General features: G+C 45.5%; 2 protein-coding genes across 3 annotated transcripts in view; one reads left to right on the plus strand and one right to left on the minus strand.

Moving 5' to 3' along the window:
• Positions 1-24,006, minus strand: part of LOC149361578 (3-alpha-hydroxysteroid sulfotransferase-like) — a 167,380-nt gene that overhangs the window by 63,975 nt on the left and 79,399 nt on the right. The gene's annotated exons all lie outside the window — the stretch shown is intronic.
• The window catches only part of LOC149361580 (cytochrome P450 2F3-like), a 63,904-nt gene continuing 47,027 nt past the window's right edge, over positions 7,130-24,006 (plus strand). Inside the window, exon 1 of the mRNA XM_089567462.1 lies at positions 7,130-7,135. Coding sequence (XP_089423588.1) covers positions 7,130-7,135 — 6 coding nt within the window. The remainder of the gene's footprint in view (positions 7,136-24,006) is intronic.

The following is a 24,006-nucleotide window of genomic DNA, read 5'->3' on the forward strand; positions in this document are numbered from 1 at the left end:
GATCGTAGTCTACTGCAGAAGAGCGCGCACCCTGGTTTTACAGTGCAGCTCCTTCAATTCCTGGTAGGAGGATGTGTTCGAAAACACTAACTTTGAAAACGTATTTCACCGGGATGGCAGAAGCTGCAGAGAATTGTTTTTTTCGTAAGAAGATAGTTAATTTCTTAACGGGTATAAATATCTGCACATGTTATTCTACTCCTGAAAGGGCAGTTTCGCAGCGCGAGAATGCTGATAGAAAAAAGCCCATTGTATCCGCTAAGAACTAAACTGAAAACAAACATTTGAATATATTGGCTACTAATGAACAGGGAGGTTTATGACAGTAGGCGCCATATACTGCCATACAGGACTGTCATTACGGCGAAAGACTTATATGCCCCATAAAGACAAAACCTGTAGTTGTCGGCGTCGTGGTACGAGAAATCGGATAACCGTGCGGATGGCTAGAATTGGAGAGGGACGCGACCACAGTAGCTTCGGACCGAGGCAACACAGCCGGATAGGACATTGGAGTGGAGAGGGCGTGGGAGGAGTATAGAGAAATAGGACTGCAGTTGGCGTTGGAAGACAGCGGATAGAGTTACTCTATGGGCTCCAACAGTTTCGCGTTTGTTTTCCCTGCGCCGCTCGGGCCTTTATTGGTGAGACGCGATCGCATTGTTGGAAAAGCGTCCATGCACTCCGGGGAAGCGAACTCCTCCGGATCATTAACTGTGCACTACCACTGGCAGTCAAATGGTGCAGAAAACTCTTATGCTTCGAGGCATTTCATTTTATTCGAGTGCCTAAGTTCACTGAAAACAGTGCTTTATTGTCAAAAACATGCACATTATGACAAGTACTCGCTAAATGTCTAGAGGAAAACGCATGCGACTTGTGCAGTTTAGAGTAGATGACACCACCCATCCGCATGGAAAGTATTTTATGGTAACTAACTGAGATACGTCTCCGTCCAGCCTATTCATTATTAGCAAGCCGTGTGATTCACTGCATCGATATTTTGGTTAGAATAAAGCAAGTTCGTCAGCCACAAACAATGAGATTGACCTTGCATTCGCTCTAAATGGTGCACCAAGTCTGCCTCCGCCATTCAAGAGTTGCAGCTTTTCCTTGTGACTTGGGTGCTTGGAAGAGCAATATGGCGGACCAAATCGCAGCTCGTGGATCCTATAGAGTCGCTCTAGCTAGCGTACAGCTCACGCCGAGTGGAAAAGCACCGGAAGGGGGCGGAGCGTCGGAGGAGCAGGCGGCGGCATCAGAACACCTGCCGCATGAGTCAGTCGTGCCAGCGCTCACGCGGTATCAGTCTTAAGTTTCTCCAAAAAGGGTTGCGCGGCTGCATGAGCGTCGTTGTCTCTTCGGGCTCTCTCAACGACGGCGTGTGTGCGATGCAGTGTTATTAAACGGCGTCGGCATCAACGACTGCGGCCTGCGAGGGGATCGCGTTCAGGTCAACAGGAAGGCGAGGGCGCCCAGGAAAGTACGCTACCAACGCCGAGGCAAGGGAGCAGAAAAATGCTGTCCAGAGTTGCGACAACATTAAGCAAAGGCAATGTGAAAGAGGCACGAACAGGAGGCTCAGGCTTGGGCGCAATCGCGAGCGGCGCATCTCGCCAAAACATTTCCCCAGCGGTAATGTAATACTTTCGCATTCATGCAAGTAAGCAGCCTTACGTGCCTCTGCTCAACTTGCTAATCAGATTACAAATAGTTTTCGTTGTTGGGGAATAAAGAATATTTAAATAAGTTATTGCACCGGGGAAATGGTAACCGTTAGGTTTGGTTAGATATCTGGCGATATATACTTTTAGTTTAGTTTTTATCAACGACCTTCATACAAGCATTTCATCCACAATGCGCCTCTTCGCGGACGATTGTGCGCTTTATCGTCGCATTACTAGTACCTGAGAGCCAGTCACTCCTCCAGAAAGACCTGAATATAATAGAATCAAGGTATGCCACCAGGCTGATGAAATTTAATGTGTCTAAATGCAAGAGTCAATAAACTGTATGATTATTTCACGTAATGAATCATAATCATATTTAGGTGTTGCTATCACGGACAAACTGAACAGGTCTGTACATAACACAAAACTTGCGGCTGACACGCCTAAAACACTTGGGCTAATTAGGGCGTTCTCTTCCTTTTCTCCCAGTTACATCTGAAAACTTGCCTTCGAGGTATACGTAAGACCGAAACTTGAATTTGGCTGCGGGATATGGAGTCCTCATCAGCGCTACCTAACTGATTTACTTGAAAGCCACCAGAATCGGGCGCTTTGCTTTATTTGCTCAGCATGAGATGCACGGCTTAGCGATGCCATCAAAATTTTAATTGATGTCGACTCTTCAGGTCATCGAAGAAAGAAATCGAAATCGGGCTCATATGCACAATCTGCATACTGACCAGCCCTGAACTTACAGCCTCTCTTCTAGTTCAACGTGTACGAATATCGCGTCGGCATTTCATATCTCAGAGTGAGCAGCGCATAACTGGCACAAAAAATGCATTCAGTAAGTCAATCTTGCCTTTGGCTATTGATGAATGGAATTAGATTACAGAGTCTATCGTTGATATACGCGAGAGTTCAAAATTAGGCAGTTAACATCAGATCATTTTGCTTAATTAAAACACTGAACAGAAAGAAGTTATCACTCAATTTTTTTTCGACATGACTTTGGTCTGGAATTGAACTTTTGGTTTCTTACAGCTTTTTAGTGTCATTTAAATGCCACGCTTTGTTGTGTACCTGCATATTATTTTGTGTGTATTGTGCTTGTAAAAACTGCTCTGTAAACGTATGCGGACATGAATCGCATAAGTGGTCTTGTCGTCTGCTTTCTTTTCGTATTCTACTTTCAGTATGCCCAGTTCCAAAGCAATCTATAACGTTGCCATGCCTTTTTGTTTCCATTTCATTGTATCAAAATATGGCAACGAACATACTTTCTTGCTCCTGGCCCCCCCCCCCCTCTTTATTTAATGCCCTACCCAGGGCACTTAGGTGATAATAAATCAAATTCAGTTTATTTCCGTCAAAAACAACGGAGGGGATCAAACGCATAGTGAAGCAAGGCAAGTTTACTTGATTGCGTTCAAGCCCCACATTTCATGGCACACAGTGACGACAGAATTGTGTTCTAAAATACGTACATTTTACAGAACAAAGGAAAAAGTATTTATTCTACAAAGATAACCAAGAAATATAATGAAGTTCTGGCATTTTTCTACCTATACTATTCTAGCATAATATGAAAGTAGAAACAAATACTACAGCTAAAGCATTTAAATTTTTTTTTACAGAAAAGCAAGTGCAGAAGGTACTGAGGTTAATCACATCATGCAAAAGCAAGCAGTAGTGTTTTCACAGTGTTTATAAATTGAGGGACCTCATCCTTGCTCCCCAAGGAAAGCAGATGTTAGTGCGGTTACTGTCAATTCTATTGAAGTGAAGATTCTTTAGTATTGTTGGAAAAGAATAACGCCGCACTTGCTGACCAAGTTTTAATCTTTTAAAAAGGATTTTTAAGGTTGAGAAAAGGGTTAGTAACGAAGGCTATCAAGTTCTTGCTTGTTATTATGGAGTTGTTTGTATGTTTTTGCCAATGTAATAAATATTAAATATGCTCACTTGTCAGCCGAGTAAAGTATTTCCCAGTGTGATCTTGTGAATCAGCCACTACGATATGACGAATGGAAATTTTTTGTAGCTTATGTATGGGGTATAGGTTAGTAATAGTTATTATCCGCCATACAAAGAGGCAACAGTTAATATGACAAAAATTAACGCATTTTATATGTGTAGTTTCAAGGATTGTGATAGGAATGGATAGAATTTGCCAAGATTCCAACAGATTTGGATACTTTGGCTATAACATAATTAACATACGCCCCTGCTGCAGTGGCTCAGTGAACACCGCGCTCGGCTGCTGACCAGAAAGACGCGGGTGCGATCCCGGCCGCGGCGGCCGAATTTCGATGAAGGCAAAATTGTAGAGGCCCGTGTACTGTGCGATGTCGGTGAACGTTAAAGAACCCCAGGTGGTCGAATTTTCCGCAGCACTTCACTACGGCGTCTCTCATAGCCTGAGTTGCTTTGGGTCGTTAAACCCCAATAAACAAAAGCATAATTAACACAGTTATCCGATGACACGATCTGTGTAGGTATACCCCCAAGGTTTTAATTTTGCCTACAATTTCTATTGCCTCTGACCCTAATGTGATATTTAAAGGATGATTGTGATCAAGAAAAGTCTATAAATTATCTCCCATTAAACAGTACTAGAATTTAAGCCTCCTGATGAGAATTTTTGGAGCAATTGGCGTTGGGCTAGCTCGACTTACCGAACTACAGCCCCCGCAAAAACATGTTGTTCAAGGGATTTGCTTGTGAGGCGTACTGCATGCCTCTGAGCGACCGTAACCTGAGGGATGGCATCGCGTTATCAATCCTCCCAAGGTTTGGACTGCTTGATGTGCCAGGGAGCCCCACTAAACAGCTTAGAAGCAAACCCCTTGGGCTGTATACTTCTGACGAGGTCAGAAGCTCAGTGACTGACTATATGCAGTGAGTCCAAGGTTTCTTTCTTTTTTCACATTTCAGATATCAGATATCGTTTTTTCCTTTTTAAATGTTATTTATGTTGTCCCTCATAAAGGCATTGAAAATGTAGCATATTGGGACGTTCGAAGAAAAAGAGTAAGAGAGGGTCGGGGAAATGCGATATGGGCTAAAACGCAGCATTTCGTAACTTTGCGCCAAGTAATTTTCAAGTGTAATCAAATTAATTAGGTATTTATCTCGGATGACCAACAACGCAGCTACTGCGTATAAACCTGAGGCCTACAAGAGTGGTCTTTCTTAAGTAGAGAAAGGGATTTCTACATAAGACATGATGAACGGGAAACGAGGCAAATAATAACGAATTTCTGGAGACAACGTTTCTCGGTGTGGTCAGCCGGACCCCGACATAGCGCGGAAAGAGCTGGAAGAATAAGATAAAGCTGAATAGCATTTGGCAGCTACCCCTACGATTGATGAAGGAACCAGTTAAAAAAAGAACCACAAAGGCGGCAAACAGGACGATACTGAACTGACAGCTGTGTTTTCCTGAATAGTTGAATACCCCTGCGAGACCAGCTGATAAATCGCAGAGCAAGCACAATCCACATGCAATAAAAGTGGGGAGTGAGAGACGCAAACACGAAACCTAGCGCCATCCATCTAAATACCTCAATATTCTTTTAGTAGGAAAGCGGTACTTTACGAGGTCTAACGGGCTCACCCAGTTTGTGTGAAGCTTGATCTTGAAGGTAATTTTGGAAAAACCTAGCGTAGGAGCAACCCGTGCAGAAATAAAATGAATATTGCCACGACTGGGTTTCGAACCCACGGCAGCGGGAAGAGATTAGCTTCGCTAGCCACTGCACGATGGTACTGCGCTATCGCCACAACCGGTCACGCCTCGTATTGAACTGGAACACGCTATCACGCTGTGAATTCCACATCGTCATCTTCATCCACTACCATCAGAGCAGAGAAGCAAATCATAGCAGCTTAATTTCGATCGTCGCCAAACGTGCCGACAACCCAGCAAAGCAAAACATGCGCCAACCAGGTGAAACACATGCTTTCGCACGTCTACTCCGTTTACCTACGTTGATACCCTACCACACCTTCATTTCATTTCATTTATTGAAGCCTTAAGAGCCCGTGGGCATTACATAAGGCGGGGGCAAGAACAGTGTGTAACATATGGTACCAGCTCAACAAAAACAAAAACAAAAAAGCAATTAAACGAGACAGAGCAAAAAAAACCATTAAAGGAGACAGTGACACAGGATCAGATTATTTGATGAAGTCGAATACATCACGTAAGACACAGGTGATTCGCTAATTCAGTGCGGAAAATTGCTCGATCTGTGCAAGAAACAATATTATCAGGCAGGGCATTCCATCGGGCTATTGCATCTGGAAAGAATGAATCATTCATAGCTGATGTGCGGCCTTTCATGGGAGCTATGGGATGAGTTTGGTTTAGGCGAGGGGATATTCTTGATGGCGGCTGCAGCAAAGGGTGCCTGTTAATAGGGCGGTAGAAAAAGGAATGAAGGAGGCATAGGCGTGATACGATGCGACGTGATTGGAGACTTGGGAGGGAAAGGGCTCGTTTTATGGCAGTGACACTACTATCACGCGAGTACTGTGACATGATAAACCGTGCAGCTTGATTTTGAACGGCTTCTAATTCATTTGTAAGGTATGCTTGTGAAGGGTTCCAGATGGATGAGGCGTATTCAAGCTTTTGGCGTACGTATGTCTGATAACCTAGTTGTCTGATTTCAGGTGGTGCTGATGTTAGGTTCCGTCGCAGATAACCAAGAGTGCGTGAGGCCTGGGAGCATATTGAATTAATATGAGTGACCCATGATAAGGATGATGTCAGGTGAACGCCAAGGTATTTGTAAGAGGAAGTTCGGGCAATGGGAGTTGAATTAATATGGTATGTGCAGTTAATAGAGGTTTTTTTACGAGAAAAGGACATGAGTTGGCATTTGTCTAGGTTAAGTGGCATGTGCCATTTTTCACACCATGATGCAATTGTGTCTATATCATTTTGTAGCTTAATGGTGTCTTCAGGGGCATGGATGATGTTATAAACGACGCAGTCATCCGCAAAAAGTCGAAGTTTGGTTATTGTGTTAGATGGGAGATCATTTATGTAGATTAAGAATAACAACGGCGATAACCCTGCGCCCTGGGGGACACCTGATGTTACGTCAGTATGCGATGAGCTGCAACAGTTGGCGAATGTAAATTGCACGCGCCCTTTAAGAAAGTGCTCGAGCCAGATAAGTAATGCTTGCGGGATTCCAAGTAAAGCAAGTTTAGCTAGCAGATGATTATGCGGAACACGGTCGAATGCCTTAGAAAAGTCGAGAAAGATGGCATCAATTTGTAGGCGATTGTCCATGTACTGAAGGATGTCGTGAGTGAATTCGGCGAGCTGTGTTTCACATGATAGTAGTTTTCGAAAGCCATGTTGGTGCGGGTAAAAGTAATTTAGTGGTTCAAGATGAGCGATTAAATTTGATGCTATAACGTGCTCAAGGAGTTTGGACGAGATGCTGGTGAGCGAAATTGGTCGATAGTTGTTTGGTTTTGACCGATCTCCTGATTTGTAAATAGGAATTATTTTTTCTTTTTTCCAATCGTGAGGAACGTCGCCGGTACTTAGGGACTGTGAGAACAACAGGTATAGTATTTTACTTGACATTGCGGTAGTATTCTTTAATATTTTGGTGCTAATTTGGTCACATCCAGCTGACGACGATAGTTTGAGGGAGTTAATTAAGTTGGCTATTCCATCGGCATTAATTTCTATTTCTGGCATTGAAGTCACTGGAAAGTCATGCATGGAAGGAACAATAGCGTTAGTGGAAGAAAACACTGAAAAAAAAATACTTGTTAAAAGCCGTCGCGCATTGTTCTACCTCGACCGGTTGGTCATCATCTCCTGAGAGTTCGAACTGCTTAGTATGGCTTTTGGGGGGGGGGGGGCTTTTGGGGGGTTAGTGGTTGCCTCACTAACTCTCCTATCGAGGTCTTCAAACGAAGGCATATACGCGCCCCTAAGTTTCTGGAACGGATGAAAACTGGAAGCTTTTTCCCGCTATTCAAGAAATATAATCCACAGCTTTCCTGGACTTTGGCAACCAGCATCCTCTGTTTGCCGCACGAAGCCAATAGCGCGTACCTCAGTGGAGATATTTTAAAATTGTTGTTTTCAGAAAACTGAAGTTTCGCGAGAAATCATACACGAGCATCGGGATTATTATGACCGTCTCTTCCTTATGGTTGGAGTAATGTAGCCAATACAACGCTTCATGCACTCGCACCAACTATTCGTGATGGGCATGGAAAATCAATGGGAAATATTTAACGTTACAAAAAAGAACACCACAAGCACAGGGAGAACTAGAGAAGAACGACACAGGCTTTCATTTGGCCCTTTACACCTTCTCTGACGATGACTGAGCTGATAGATCGTTTTAAGACAACCTCATTTGTGTACAACTTCGAATTAACTCAGTTGTTAGCCAGCGCCTGGGTCGTCGTTGTCTGCTTCGTGCTGTGTTTGTTGTGTTCATTTTTATCATACACCGACAAGCTGGCGACAGAACCTTCGTGAAATACCCAGTACTCAAAATTTCCGCGGATTTTTTAGTGTTGAGTGCCACACGTAACGTGGTGGCAGCTGCTGCGAACTTGAAGCGTTTTTCCAGATATCCTAAGCTTGTGAAATAGAGATGCACATTTATAAAAAAAAAAAATCATTGTTTCTTGGGCCGGCCGGCGCATGTTCGAACAGGTGTACAAAGTTGCGCAAAAGACGGGACAAGGAAGTGGACAGTAGGCCCTGCCTTCAACCAGGATCCCTATTTTTTTTGCTCCTTTGAAAGCCTTTATTTTATCGATTCCTGTATTGCATTTCTATTCTTCCGCTAGATTTCGGACTTATAATCTTCTGTTCTTTTACTTCTTGTTGACATTGCTTTCAAGTTGGTCGTGGATCTCATTCCTTGTTTCATCCAAGACGCACACAAATTTTCGCGGTAGCTTCGATTGCTTTGGTCGCCCACATTATTTTTTAGAGCATATACAGATTGCCAAAGTTGATATCAGCTTCAGAATTTCACTGGCATGTTTCTTCAGCGCGTTTAGAATATATAACTGCTGTTGAGTGGCACCAACTCTATTGTGCTAAGTTGATATCTTTTAATTTCAATCTCATTATTGGTGACCAGTACTTATGCAATATTATTCTGAGCTTCAGTTTGACGATTTAGAAGTCTGACAGCATCCGCCCTTCAGCAGGAGCTCAGTTTGTTTCACTCTCGCCGGAAGGCAGTAAATTTGCGCAAGAAAATCTGGTCATCGCTTCAGTAAGAATAAACACAGAAGTTTATCCTGTGACTGATGAGTATCCCATCAGCACTGCTGCTGGCCTAGGAAGCACTAACCATCGGTGCTGCCAACTTTTTTTTCGAGGCTTTTGAGCCACGGAATTCGACGTAACCGGTGTCAGGATGGAACCTTACGCTTTCTTCTGCACAGCGTACTCCGTCCTAGTCGCAAATCATTGGTTACGTTGCAGCACTCTGCTGATACACTGGGCGGATGAAGCGCAGGATATTGTTAGACTTCAGAAGTGCATGTGCCCGAATATTCGGTCCTCGCAAGCAGTCGATGGGGCGCAGTCATGCATGCAAGTTATCCGTCTCTCACAGGGGTGTGAAACATGAAGTCCGTATTTGGCCCGTGAAGCCTTGTCGCGCGGCCCATAGGGCCCAGAGCTTTTATTTTGTGCGCTGAATAAAACGTCAAGTTTTTACTTTTTACTGATCTGTACCTAAAATAAGTCACCTGTGGTCCACTTCACAGCTTTTTTCTCCTAACTGCTTTTGATATTTTGTCTTCGCAACTGCCCATGTTTTGTTTTGCTTGTTTTTTGTAGTTTTTTGTTGCTTTTATTTTTTCTTTGCACCAGACACCCCGCCTACCTTGGGAGACAGCGCAGTCAACCGATTTGGCCCACATCACGAGATCAGTTTTAGAAACGCGGCATAGAACGGCTATACCTACGAGCACTTCCTTATTATTGAAACTGATCTGCCCATTCAACGTCTTGTTCTCTTTCTTGTGCCGTCGTCATTGCGCCGCTGTTCTCTGGTCTGTGAAATTCAGTACTTGCGTTCTGTTATTATCACACTGTCGCTAAATATATCTCAAACTAACACAGCACCTTAGTTAGAGTACGAAGCTAGATTCCGCTGGTTCATTATGTTCCTTGCACCTTCGACGGCATTTAAAAAGGTAGCATTTAGTCTTTCAATTCTTTCAAAAACTTTCAAACAGTCTTTCAAAAACTGCATTATGTTTTAACTCGGACGCCCCTGGAGCTAAAGTATGTTTCCTCTGGTACTGTCGCCGTCCGCAATAACGTGGATTTTGTAAAGAGGGGAGATTTTATTTTACAGCAAGCAGGTTACCTTTGTTCTCAGTGTATATAAAATTGATCTAACAATTAATGCACGGCAATTTAACGAAACGGTGCGGAAGGTAAACAACTGAAGTGTGGAAAGCACGTGAAGATCCACCCTATATTTGTTCCGGCGGTTTCGGTACACCTTGCAATAGGTGTGATAGTAGCTGGGAGCAGGTGAGCGTCACAGATGGTGAAACATTCGCTCTCCTCCAAAGCAAAAAAAGTTCAACGACCGCATCGAATGCACTGGCCTCATCGAACTCCTGCTTTACCCAAGTTTTCCTTATCCAGTTTTCTGTTAGGCTGCAGCTTGTTTTCAACAGATTCACCAGCACCACCTGCGCGCCCTGGATAACGTGTTCGGTGGGACAAAAATATATATCCCCAAACACGACTGCGCTCCTGCCTCGCTCCTATAAGCTCCGCAAGCCGTGAAACACTGCTGGCTGCAATTTCGCAAGTATTGATTGAGCAATCGTTTTCGGGATGCTCTCGGTGGTCTTTAGTTCGGTGAGTACAATGGTCACGACGCCGTTCACATAATGCAGGCTGCAAGGAGAGTGAACAGCATTTGTTAGAAGTCGATCAAGTTTAGCATATCCACAAGCGTAGATCTTGCGTTGAGCCTTTTACATATAAATGCGCGCTGGTGTAGTGCATTTTGGACAACGTGGTGTTATTTGGCATTGAACCAAAGTCAACGCAGGGCTATCTTTTCGTTGCGTAATCACTGGCAAAATAACAATTTAGGAAAATCAGGACGAAGTATGTACGCACTTGGAACAAGGTGAGAATGTTGGCTGTACTCGACACTGTGTTTAGTCATCTAGGAATATGCAGTCGATTCTTCGAAACAATGGAAAGAAAATCATGCACCCGGCGCCATTCCTCCCTATATGTTTGGGACACAACACAGAAACTATTCATTTAATACCACTCCATCGAACTGACATTTTAGATCGAAAAATGTAGGCGAAACTTTAGTTTTACTGCTTTCGAACGTATATTACGCTGAAAGAAGTTGAAATGCATTAGAAAGGCGAGGCGAAGTCAAGGCGATGTTGATAAAAGACAATACTGGGGTATGTGTGAAGTAGCCACTTCCGTATTTTTCTAACGTCTCTGTCTTCTCTTAGCGTCAACTTTAAAATTCGGTGTGCAGCATCGGGAAAAAACGCCCGTGTGCTCTGAAATGGCAGTGCACCTAAAGAACTCGAGGTGGTCGAAACTCGTCCGGAGGACTCCACTGCGGCGCTTCTTTTTCTCTTTTTTCTTTTAGTGACTTCTTTCCTGCTTTCATCCTGGCACCGTTGAGTAGTATATAAGTCGGATAAGTTCTATCTGACTATTCTTCCAGCACAAAAACGTAGGCTATAGTAAAGCTTTCCTTTGTATCCAAACAAGAAGCTAATCATAAGAAAAAATATAGCTCCTCAATTTTGATATCTGGCTTGTTTAATGAAGTCAAGCATTGAAAAGCTGATTTCGTTTACTGTTACTATTGGCTAGTGGAGTAATGCAGGAAGCCGCGGACCGTGGTCCAGTGTTAGAAAGTCCTGCTCTACGGATGCGCTTGATGGTTTAGACGCATAGGCGAGGACATTCGCCTCAAGATCTAGCGTTCTAAAACCAAACGAAGTTCTTAAAGTTATGGCTAAATGTGAATCACGACAAAGTGGAGCCTCTCTTCGTACAGCCATAGGATTCTCCACTGTGACGGCTGTGGTGATTCCTTACGGACCACATTAGGAGGTGTTACTTACCTCCCTCCCCCACCCCCCCTTCGCCACTCGTCTTTATAGGCAGCCAATCAAAGTTGGGCTTCTTGCTCGCCTAGATGATGTAAGGCTTTGCACAAGCTGGGGAACTGGGCCGCGTCCTCGAGATCTGCTCGAGCTTAGCGTGGCGACTATAGGAAGTTGTTAAGAGTCGAAATGCTTGGTAAGTTTCACGCTAGGCGCTTTGTGGTGCACGCAGCTACCATTAGTGAAAATATCTGGCCTTTCGCGTATAGAAAATCCACGGGGCCGACGCGAGATACAGAGTGTGCTGTTAATTCGCTGGCGTTCTTAAACAATGAAAATTGGTTTCAAGTAAAGGAAATGAAGCAGTAACTGTCTCACATACCTCGGTGCACACCCAAACTGCGCCTGTAAGGGAAAGGATAAAGGAGGGAGCGAAAGAAGAAATAGGTGGCGTAGTGGAGGCCTGCGGAATAATTTCGACCAACCGGGCATCTTTAACGTAGTACAATGACATCGCAAACAACACGGGCGCCTTTTGCGCTCCGCCTCCGTCGAAACGCGGCCGCCACGATCGGGTTCGAACCCGGGTACTCCGGCTCAGTAGCAGAGCGCCCTAACCACTGAGCCATCCCGGCTGGTCTAGCGTTCTAGTTTGGGTTTATGGTTTATTGGGGTTTAACGTCTCAAAGCGGCTCAGGCTATGAGGGACGCCGTAGTGAAGGGCTCCGGAAATTTCGACCACCTGGGGTTCTTTAACGTGCGTTGACATTGCACACTGGATGAGCCCCTAACATCCGACTGCAGATGCCGAGATAGAACCTGCGTCTTTAGGGTCAGCAGCCGAGCACCATAACCAGTGGGCCACCGCTGCGGCTGGCGTTGTAGTAAATTATTCGCACATGAATTTCGTGCATCGCTCATGTTTGGCTGTGCACTTCGTTTAGAAAGTGAGAATAGTAGGTTTACGAAATAAGGCTTTTAACACCTTCGTTCTTGTGGTAAACAGTAGAGAACACGAAAACAAAAGTATGAAAATACTTATTTTCGTGATAAAACGCGCTGCATTGAACGCTGTTCTGCGGCAGCACGCCGAACTCGCGCCGGTGAAGCGTTCAACGCCCAGAGAACCCGGTGTGCGGTGGAAGCCGAGCCCGGCAGCCCCGACACACTGCTGGGCAGTTTAGGCAGGTTCCCTTGTGTAATAACCCGGTCAGATGGGCAATCTCACTGTCCACCGAGACATTGGAGGGCCATGAAGACGCGCCGTTGCCATTAGGTCGATTCCTAATTTTGAGGGCCATCTATAAAGTCAATGTGCGCTAGACGGAGCAAACTAATTCGCTTATTTTTAGTAAACACACGTAAACACACTTTCTGTGGAGAAGTTAATAAACGAAAATTTGCAAATTTAAGCTGGCGCATTTTTACTCAAAGTTTATTCAGGAAAAGCTGTTTCAGTTCATTAAGCCTGAACACCCACAGAAGAATTTGTGGTAGTCTCTTTGTAATAAATTTGTTCGGTCTTTTCCAATTTTAATTGCTCTTTATTTTAAACATACAGGGTGTGCGAGGCGGCCTTCAAAGGAGCTTGGGATTCAAATTGCTGTTCGTGAACCTACACTGAGTTGATCCCCCATTGAGTTAAATGGTCTTTGAATGTCGACGGTTGGAACTGCCGATCCTCATTTCACTGATTTCGATAGCCATTGACTAATTGTGCCATTGAAACTGGCCGTGTGAAACACCGTTAGGCGTCTATCTAGGCGGCTTTAAGAACTAAGGAGTAATAGACTCCACTGGCCACAAGGCTGCAGTTGTACGACGTTGAACAATCAGCAGCAGTGCCACACTACACTTAACACTTTCGCTCTCTCTTTAGTTGGCAGCAGTCACATAAAATGCGGCGCACGCCCACGGGTTATAAATGTTTAAGAATCGCGAATACACACTTTTCTTACTATTTACATGTTAGGAGCACGCAACGTTTCTGTTTTCAGTGTCGCCAATTATAAGACCCGCGGCCTAAGGCGGTTATTGCCATCGCGATTTTATTTTTGTGCTCATTCTTGTACAGCGCTTTCGTTGACACCCCCGAACCGAATTATTGTGCCCGTCTTTACTGACACTACTGTCTCTATTTCGAAGAATATCACTTGTTGATCTTGTCCCTATAGGTGAACTGCGTTCACCACCGTAGGGGTCGCGTGCGGCCGCCGGAACCGGTCGAAGATATAGCCTGCGCCACCGTCAGCTAAACTGCCCGGTTCGCTTTAGTTTGATTATCATGAGACTTGAGAAGTATTTTTTAAGATAAAGCTGGCTAGGCTCTCTAGTTTCAACGGCTGCACTGGTCAGGAAACGTACGGCACGCGGCTGCATGGCGTAGTCCACAAGAGGTTTGTGGGATTCGGAGTAACACACTGTTTATTGAGCGGCTCTTGGGAGCATGTCCGGCTTCAAAACACAGACTTATCGCTACGTTTTGAGCCGATGACTACGAAATCACGTCGCATATTTTGTCACACTCTTCTCCAAAGCATTTGCCTACAGTCAACGCACGCCTGCTTGTATGCATGGGCACAGAAAAAACCAGAGAGAAATTTTGTACGTCTGCATGGTTTGAGCTCGAGCCCCGTGGCCCCGGATTTTTATTTATTTATTTATTTATTGAATGGGCAATACATGGTACTGCCCGTGGGGCAGGACAAAAGGAGTTAATTGTCTCCTGACGAGGCCCTGGCCCCACTGGGCACAACAGCAGCGGTTACAAAATACAATTCCGGTTACAAAATACATGGAGACAGTACACATACAATTGGATACAGCAGTCATCACCGTACAAAAATGCACATGGAGCAAGTTCAAAAAGAAAAACACATATTGTTAACACTTTGTACACAAATATAGAAACGAGAACACAATAAGTTTGCAATTAGAAATCATTATTCGTACATGTTTGGCAAGCTGTTTGGAGTGAAAAGAAGTTGTATTCTGCGCTTGAAAGTTCTCAGACTTCTACATGATTTTGCGATCTCGAGAATGTCTGGGTAATTATTACATAGTTTCATAATTTGATGATCAATGGTCTGTTTAGCATAATTTGTCCTTGGTTTTTCTATGATAATGAAAGTCCTACGCAAATTGTGGCCAGTATCTCTATTTAGATAATGACTAACAAATCTACTGTAATTGCTTGATACTTCAGAGAATATGTAGGCAGATAATTTCTGTGTGTATATTTCGTGAAAAGGTCGGATATTTTGTGTTCTCATTAAGGTTACAGGGTGTACATTTTCTTTATATAATGTTCTAATCGCCCTTCGCTTCAGTGCAGATAATCTATCATTATCGGTCTTAATTCCAGTTCCCCATATTAAAGCACAGTAATTAAAGTGTGAGTGTACAAGTGAAAAATAAAGCTGTTTTTTGAGCCTGGCAGGGACGAGATTTCGAAGGCGGCATAACATTCCAATAGATCTGGCCTTTCATTCATATATTTTCTACATGATAGGACCATGACAAGTTCGACTGAAAAGTAACACCTAGAAAGGAATGACAATCTACGCGCTCAAGCAATGCATCATTAAAGTTCAGGTTTAGGTTGAAGACATTGGGTTTATTTTTTGAAGAAAATATCATATATTTTGTTTTCTTTGTATTTATTTGAAGCTTGTTTGTTAATACCCATAAACTAAGCTCATGCAGCCATGCGTTTGACGTCGCCTAAAGTTCCTCAAGGCTCTCTCCGGAAAAAAATATACTTGTGTCGTCAGCATACAGCAACACTTCTCGCGCTGACGAAATGTTAACGATGTCATTGATGTACAGAACGAATAACAGCGGCCCGAGTATAGAGCCATGAGGAACGCCGTATTTAATGTTACCTTTCCCCGATGCAATGCCGTGTATGGATGTGAACTGGGACCTCTCATGCAGATAACTGCGTATAAGACTTTGTGTGATGCCTCTAAAGCCATGCTTCAAGCTTGTTGAACAAGATATGGTGCTGTATAGAATCGAATGCCTTCCGAAAATCTAAGTAAATTTCAACTGTAAATAACTTAGCTTCAATATTCCGAATGATTTTGTCCTTAATGCGCAGCAGCGCAGTTTCTGTTGATTTTCCTTTTTGAAATCCATACTGCTGTTCGACAACAACTTTCTTTGACAATAAAAAGGTACTAAATCGTTTATATAGGATACGCTCTGCAACTTTGGAGAACAGTGATAAGACTGAGATTGGTCTGTAATTGTTTAACTCATTGTATTTACCACCTTTGTGTATTAAAGTAACACGAGCAATTTTTAATCTTTGTGGAAAAACACCAAGGGATAACATTTGATTGTAAATATGGGTTAGGGGCTTTGCGATAACACTAGCAACTGCTTTAATCGGTAGGGCTTTAATATCATCTTCGCCAGCTGCGGATTTGTTGTCAAGGGAACTTAACAGAGAAATAACTTCATCTTCAGAAGTAGGAGCAAGAAATACACTGTCATTTATGACATCGTTAATATAATATAAAGGGCTGCACTCTGGTTGGTCCGACATCTATGAAATAATCATTAAACAGACCGGCTAACGATTCGCGAGAATATATTTTTCCATTTATTTGTAACTCAGGTGGTAAATCTGTTGTAGGAGCATTGGTCAACTCGCGAAAAACTTTCCACGCTCTGCTGCTATTTCGCGCTAAGTTCTCAAGTTTATGTTGAAAAAACGCGAATTTTGCTTTTTTTAAATCTGAATTTAACCTGTTCCTGAAGCGTTTAAATTCATGCAGTGTTTCAACGTCACGCGTTTTTAGAAACAGACTAAACATCTTTTCCTTCTGCTTGATGCGCTTATAAAGATCCTTAGTTATCCATGGTTTCCGGGCTTTTTTGTACTGAAGCACAGTTGATAAAGGGAAGGCAGCATTATAGCAGTGTTGTAGTGTGGAAATGAATGCATCGTATGACTGAGAGGGATCACTTTCAGAGTACACATTTACCCATTGTGAGCTAGCAACTAAAGACGTGAAAAAACTGACACTCTGGTGATTAATATGTCTTCTAGTGTATTTTATACTTTGAAAATTTTCATCTATTGGAAGGGCTGAAAATATAGATAGATTGTCGCTAATATCAGAACAAAGGACACCGGACAAAGTTATATCCTTTGGAATGTTTGTAAAACACAGGTCAATCAACGTGTTTGAGTGTGCAGTTACTCTAGTGGCCTCGGTAATTAGGTTTTCACAATTATTTGCAAGCATAACTTCGAGAAGTTGACATTTCGGTTGTTCAGCTGAAAACAGGTCAACATTGAAATCGCCGACAACAACTACATGCCATTTTTTGGCATTTGCAAGAACCAGCAGTGTTTCCACAAAACTAAGAAATTTATCAAGGATGCCATGGGGAGGGCGGTAAACTGCAAGAACGAGTACATTACGGGACACAATTGCGACTGTTTCAAAATCATTGTTCACGCATGTGAAATCTTGCAAACATTCAAACAGATGATGCTTCCGAACATAAATGGAAACGCCCCCACCGCGTCTTTCCGAGCGATAAACAGAAACGTGTCTATAATCACAAAAACTGAGTACCTCTGAGCTATCAGAATACCAAGTTTCTGTAAAAACCAAGAAGTCAAAATCACATGCAATAAGAGAAAGATATGTTTCGATTTCCACATGTTTGTTCCGGAGGCTTCTCGCGTTCATATGAAAGACAGCAACGTGCTTCCTACGCAACCAGTTTTCACTGTTATACAGTCTGTTAAAGGATTCAGTCGTGTAAGTGGCCATGATTTGATTTGGATGCCGCACTGTGCATGAACTGAACGCTAGACAATTTGTTCGAGGTCATCTTCGTTTGAGATCCTGACAGCAGTTGCACCAGGGCATTTGCGCACGAAGACTCGCCCTTCTGAAATCCAAACGTACTGATACCCATTTTCTTTCGCTTTACGTTTGGCGAGCCAGCGCAGACGCTTGTTGGTTGCCGTCAGGTTGTCAAAGAATATGACTCCAGGTTTCTTAGTCTGCAACTGCTTCCTTCTTTCAAACCATTTTGACCTGAGAGCTCGCGACACAAATCTGACAATTACTACATCTGGCCTGCCGGGTTTAGAGGGCCGTCTGTGCAATCCTTCAATGTCATCTTTAGACAGTTCTGCGATCTCAAGGTGCTGAGCTATTTTATTTACTTCTTCCAAGAGGTCCTCATCTTCTTGTGGCTTAAGACCGTGGATTTTGATGTTTTGCCTTCGACTGTATTGCTCTAGATCGTTTATTTGTTGTTTTAGTCCGCGCACAGTTTCCAGTTCAGGGGAACTTTCCATAGCCTCTACCCGTCGACGCAGGTCGCTAATTTCCTGGTCGTGCCTGTTTTGTGTGGTTCTTATGTCGTCATAAGTATCCGACAAATGCTGGACGGATTTCTCGATACTTGCAACTGTTTCCTGCAAGTTCATCAGTTTATCCAATTTAGCTTTGAGTGCCGGAATTAGGGACAACTTTCTGTTGATTTCTGCCAGCTCTGCCTGTATATTTTCAGACGGATTTTGTGTTTCATGTTCGCTTCCAGAAGGCTTGCAAGATGAGCATTTTTGTTTTTTTCTAGTTGATTCTTTCATTTGTCGAAAGGACCGTTCTGATATGGCACTGCACTTTCCAAGATGGAACTGCAAGTCACATTCAGAACATATCATTATCAAGTCGTCTTTATCAAAGACTTCATGGCAGGACGAGCACTTATCAGGCATAACGCACTTTTAGGAAGTGACGGCCCAAAAACCGAACAAGAAAAGACGCCAAGGGCAGCAGCAGCAGCAGTAGCTTATTTGGACTAATAGCAAATGAAATGAGGCGAAGTTTTTCACAAACCTGCAATGAATTGCGGGATGCGTTTAGGCACAGGAACGTTGGACCATGCTTCCGCTACCGCTGCTGCCCAAGAAGTGAAGACATCGGGATCCGGGTCGTTGCTTTTGTAGACGGGACTGGATGACGATTTGTTCACGTGGTCCTCGATGTAGCGGTGGCAACAGCGGTGATCACGTTGGACAACGTTGTTCGTCCGGAATACTGCACGGCGGCGCTATCTGCAATGAATTGCGGGATGCGTTTAGGCACAGCAACGTTGGACCATGCTTCCGCTACCGCTGCTGCCCAAGAAGTGACTATACCACGCGCACTAATGGCGATGCTTTAAATACATATCACATTTGAAATTACGCATGGTACAATCACAACCACTTATATAAATGTACTCGGCCTTTCTTCATGGGGGGGGGGGGTGACATCAGAAGTGCGCTGCAAAATAAAAAAAAACTGAAAATAATACAATTGCTTACGTGTATTACCTATTCAGCGTAACTCAAGCTTTTACACCGGCTATTGGAGCATCACAGCTTCTTGCTTACGCAGCCTTCCTGCTAGCACGAGCGACCACCACGACGTACTGTTGGGTGATCCACGCCACAGGCAGATAAATAAAACAAATAAAGTCATGAGATCTATCAGCGTGGACAGGGGATCGTGCATCACTCTGTACAGCCAGTGGGACATAGGGTGCGCTTTGAGGGACATCAGGCGTGAAAATCGAGCGACAACTGCTATTCGGCGAGCGCGCGCACTCCCCACCCTCACGCCGTGTGGTGGCGCACTTCTCTGTGCAACCTGCTGCGCTCGGTGTCTTCTACACCAGGCGATGACTGCTAAAAACAAACGCACCCTCAGGAGCTGTTCTTACCATGCGCGTCCAGTAACAGGAATTTTACAGTGGTGCCATGTGGCCTTGAGCCATAGTAAAATAAAGTTACCACATTCTCCCTTCAAAACTTTTTACCCACTGCCTCACTTTACGTTTAGATGCAGTTCAGCCACCTTCTCATTCCTGAGGAGAGGACTGAAGTTCTTGTTTGGTTGGCTGGGAGTCTGAACATCCTTGCCCTGCCAAGGATGGCCGCTGAGGCTGCCTGATCTTCATTAAAGCACTTATTATTGGCCGTTTATAAAACTTTATTCTACTGTCATCACTGGGTAATACATACCAATGTTTATATGCTCTCTACACCGATGATAATTTTAATATTCCTAGAAAACCCTCCACAGGACAATTTCCTTATACCTAGAGCTTGGCGCATGATGGCCTCAGTTGCCTATGTGCCATAAAACTCAGCTCAACTCATTCTCCCCTCAACTGTTAAACTTCCCTGCTCGATTTTTTAATAGGTTCAAAAAGCGGTCGATAGAACCCATGTGCCTTTCTTTTTTAATTTCTCGTTCCTGCCGGTTACTGTGTGCGAGCCCTAGATCCCGGCAGTCTTTTCGTAAAGGGGAACGTGCCGCTTTGCCGGCTCGAATGCGCCATCAGATTATCGCTCTCGACACGCGCATTCCAATGTGTCCAGGCTTCTGTTTAGTGTCATTAGTATTCAGTCACGTTGTAGTGACGGCAGTCCAGTGGTCAGGAAGACACCAGCCAGTCTTGGAAACGAAGCTCTTTATTTGGGCTGACTTGCGCCCGCAAAATAACTGAATCACTCGGCGGCGGCGTAGAAAGAGAAGTTTATTTTTTCTGTTTTAACATAGAAAATACAAAACAAAACAGATGAACTTAATGCTCTGATCTGTCAAGCACATGCTCAGTGACGCAGCACTGAGCACGTCAGTAATGCAGTAGAAATGCCGATACTCGACCGCCGCGCAGGACGATAAAGTATGTCGACCATTTGCGCAAGAACTCAGCCTCGCTCATTGACAGAGCGTCCATGCATGCTTGTTCAAAGAGGCGCGTGCGCAGGCGCTGCAACATTGGGAACATTGTTCTTTGCGGACGCCCATTTAAGGATGCCACTCCACGTTGCCGCCACAAAACGAACATGCCGACACACAAGAGCATATTTTGAAACACTTCGGGAGAACTAGTGCGCGCTTCCAGGCGGGTTAAAAACATGCGTGACACTAATGTCCAAAATGTGCGCGCAACTACACACTCAAACATTGCGTGCTGCAAAGTTTCAAGCAGACCGCACTGCGGGCATCGGGCGGAGGGCGCCACGCCCCACGCCGCAAGGCGGTCTCTTGTGGGCAGGACCCGACAGCCTCGCAGCCAGCCGAAGTCCCTGACATCTGCAGGAAGCGTAGCTGAGGTCAGTTGGCGCCAGCGTGCCCGTCTCGTTTTCTGGAGTTGTTCGCGGGTCAGCGCAGCGACCGTTAGTGCTTCACACATCCTGGAGGGCGGGGTTTCATCAACATCCAGATCGGGCACGCTGGCAGTCAACGACGTCAGTGTGCGACGCACATTAACGAAAAATGCCGGGGGCTGCTCGGCTGTAGGGCCAACCACGTGTTGTGAAAAAAACTCGTTACGCGCTGTACCCAGAAAGTATGTGAGGAGTGTTCTCCCGGGATAGTCTGGGTTGCGTACAAGATCTCGTACTCCTCGCAAGGCGAGCACATTGCACATGGTGCGGATACAAGGTATACCAAACCCACCCATGTACGATGGAAGGCGCATGAACATTCGTGACACAAGTTCGGTTTTGCCCGGCCAAACGAAAGAGCCACAGGCCGAGGTTAGCCTGCGCGCAAACGTGCGCGGTGGGTTTGCGACGCGGGCGACAAAAAAACATGCGGCTAGGATTGTGGACTTAACTATATAGCAGCGCTCTGCCATTGAAAGGCGGAAAGTTGACGCCACCCAGAGGCGTTTCTCAGCGTTCGTGCGGAGGTTAGTCCAGGTTTCGCGGGCTACTTCTCCGCTGGCGAGGAATACTACTCCCAGGACTTTCACTCCCTGCACCCACTCCACCTCGCCCGCAAAGTTCGGTGTGAAGGTGCCAAACCTTAGTGCCTTGCTTTTTCCCTGTTCAATAGGGCCCCAGATATCTCGCTGTACTCGAGAAACAGCCGCGAAAAAGCGGCGTAGCTATCCTCGTCCTTGAGGAAAAGCGACACGTCATCGGCGTAGGCCGATACCTTGATTTGGCCCTGGCCAGGCAGAGGGAAGCCGCGTATGGATGGGCTGTCGTTAATGCGCCGGATGAGTGGATCCAGGCATAACACGAAGAATGTTGGGGAGAGAGGGCATCCTTGCCTTATGCCCCTGGTGACTGAGAAGGGAGCGCTCTGGTGGCCGTTTACGGAGAGGCGAGCATTCAGGTCTGCGTAAAGTAAGCGCAGCCTGCTGACAATTTGCGGAGGGAATCCGAAGGCTTCAAGGACTCCGAACAGATACGAGTGTTCCACCCGATCGAATGCTTTCGCCTGGTCTAGTGAAACAAAGCACCCGCTGAAGCCCGTCCTGCTGGCAAATGTGAACAGGTCTCTAGTGAGTGCCAATGCGTAGAAAGAGAAGTTTATTTTATCTGTCATAGCATAGAAAATACAACAAAACAGATGAACTTAATTCTCTGATCATTCAAGCACATGCGCAGTGACGCAGCACTGAGCCTGTCAGTAATGCAGTAAAAATGCCGATACTCGACCGCCGCGCAGGACGATAAAGTATGTCGACCATTTGCGCAAGAACTCAGCCTCGCTCATTGACAGAGCGTCCATGCATGCTTGTTCAAAGAGGCGCGTGCGCAAGCGCTACAACATTGGGAACATTGTTCTTTGCGGACGCCCATTTAAGGATGCCACTCCACGCTGCCGCCACAAAACGAACATGCCGACACACAAGAGCATATTTTGAAACACTTCGGGAGAACTAGTGCGCGCTTCCAGGCGGGTTAAAAACATGCGTGACACTAATGTCCAAAAAGTGCGCGCAACTACACACTCAAACATTGCGTGCTGCAAAGTTTCAAGCAGACCGCACTGCGGGCATCGGGCGGAGGGCGCCACGCCCCACGCCGCAAGGCGGTCTCTTGTGGGCAGGACCCGCCAGCCTCGCAGCCAGCCGAAGTCCCCTGACATCTGCAGGAAGCGTAGCTGAGGTCACTTGGCGCCAGCGTGCCCGTCTCGTTTTCTGGAGTTGTTCGCGGGTCAGCGCAGCGACCGTTAGTGCTTCACACATTCTGGAGGGTGGGGTTTCATCAACATCCAGATCGGGCACGCTGGCAGTCAACGACGTCAGTGTGCGACGCACATTAACGAAAAATGCCGGCGGCTGCTCGGCTGTAGGGCCAACCACGTGTTGTGAAAAAAGCACGTTACGCGCTGTACCCAGAAAATGTGTGAGGAGTGTTCTCACGGGATAGTCTGGGTTGCGTACAAGATCTCGTACTCCTCGCAAGGCGAGCACATTGCACATGGTGCGGATACAAGGTATACCAAACCCACCCATGTACGATGGAAGGCGCATGAACATTCGTGACACAAGTTCGGTTTTGCCCGCCCAAACGAAAGAGCCACAGGCCGAGGTTAGCCTGCGCGCAAACGTGCGCGGTGGGTTTGCGACGCGGGCGACAAAAAAACATGCGGCTAGGATTGTGGACTTAACTATATAGCAGCGCTCTGCCATTGAAAGGCGGAAAGTTGACGCCACCGAGAGGCGTTTCTCAGCGTTCGTGCGGAGGTTAGTCCAGGTTTCGCGGGCTACTTCTCCGCTGGCGAGGAATACTATTCCCAGGACTTTCACTCCCTGCACCCACTCCACCTCGCCCGCAAGGTTCGGTGTGAAGGTGCCAAACCTTAGTACCTTGCTTTTTCCCTGTTCAATAGGGCCCCAGATATCTCGCTGTACTCGAGAAACAGCCGCGAAAAAGCGGCGTAGCTATCCTCGTCCTTGAGGAAAAGCGACACGTCATCGGCGTAGGCCGATACCTTGATTTGGCCCTGGCCAGGCAGAGGGAAGCCGCGTATGGATGGGCTGTCGTTAATGCGCCGGATGAGTGGATCCAGGCACAACACGAAGAATGTTGGGGAGAGAGGGCATCCTTGCCTTATGCCCCTGGTGACTGAGAAGGGAGCGCTCTGGTGGCAGTTTACGGAGAGACGAGCATTCAGGTCTGCGTAAAGTAAGCGCAGCCTGCTGACAATTTGCGGAGGGAATCCGAAGGCTTCAAGGACTCCGAACACGAGTGTTCCACCCGATCGAATGCTTTCGCCTGGTCTAGTGAAACAAAGCACCCGCTGAAGCCCGTCCTGTTGGCAAATGTGAACAGGTCTCTAGTGAGTGCCAATGCATCAAACACAGAGCGGTCAGGCACGCTGCTGGTTTGAGCCCGGTGGATTAGGTGAGGTAGGATCGTCCGCATTCTTGTGTT

This window comes from Amblyomma mixtum, chromosome 2 (genome assembly GCF_055824585.1).
Source record: "Amblyomma mixtum isolate Tamu chromosome 2, ASM5582458v1, whole genome shotgun sequence".
NCBI lineage: Eukaryota > Metazoa > Arthropoda > Arachnida > Ixodida > Ixodidae > Amblyomma > Amblyomma mixtum.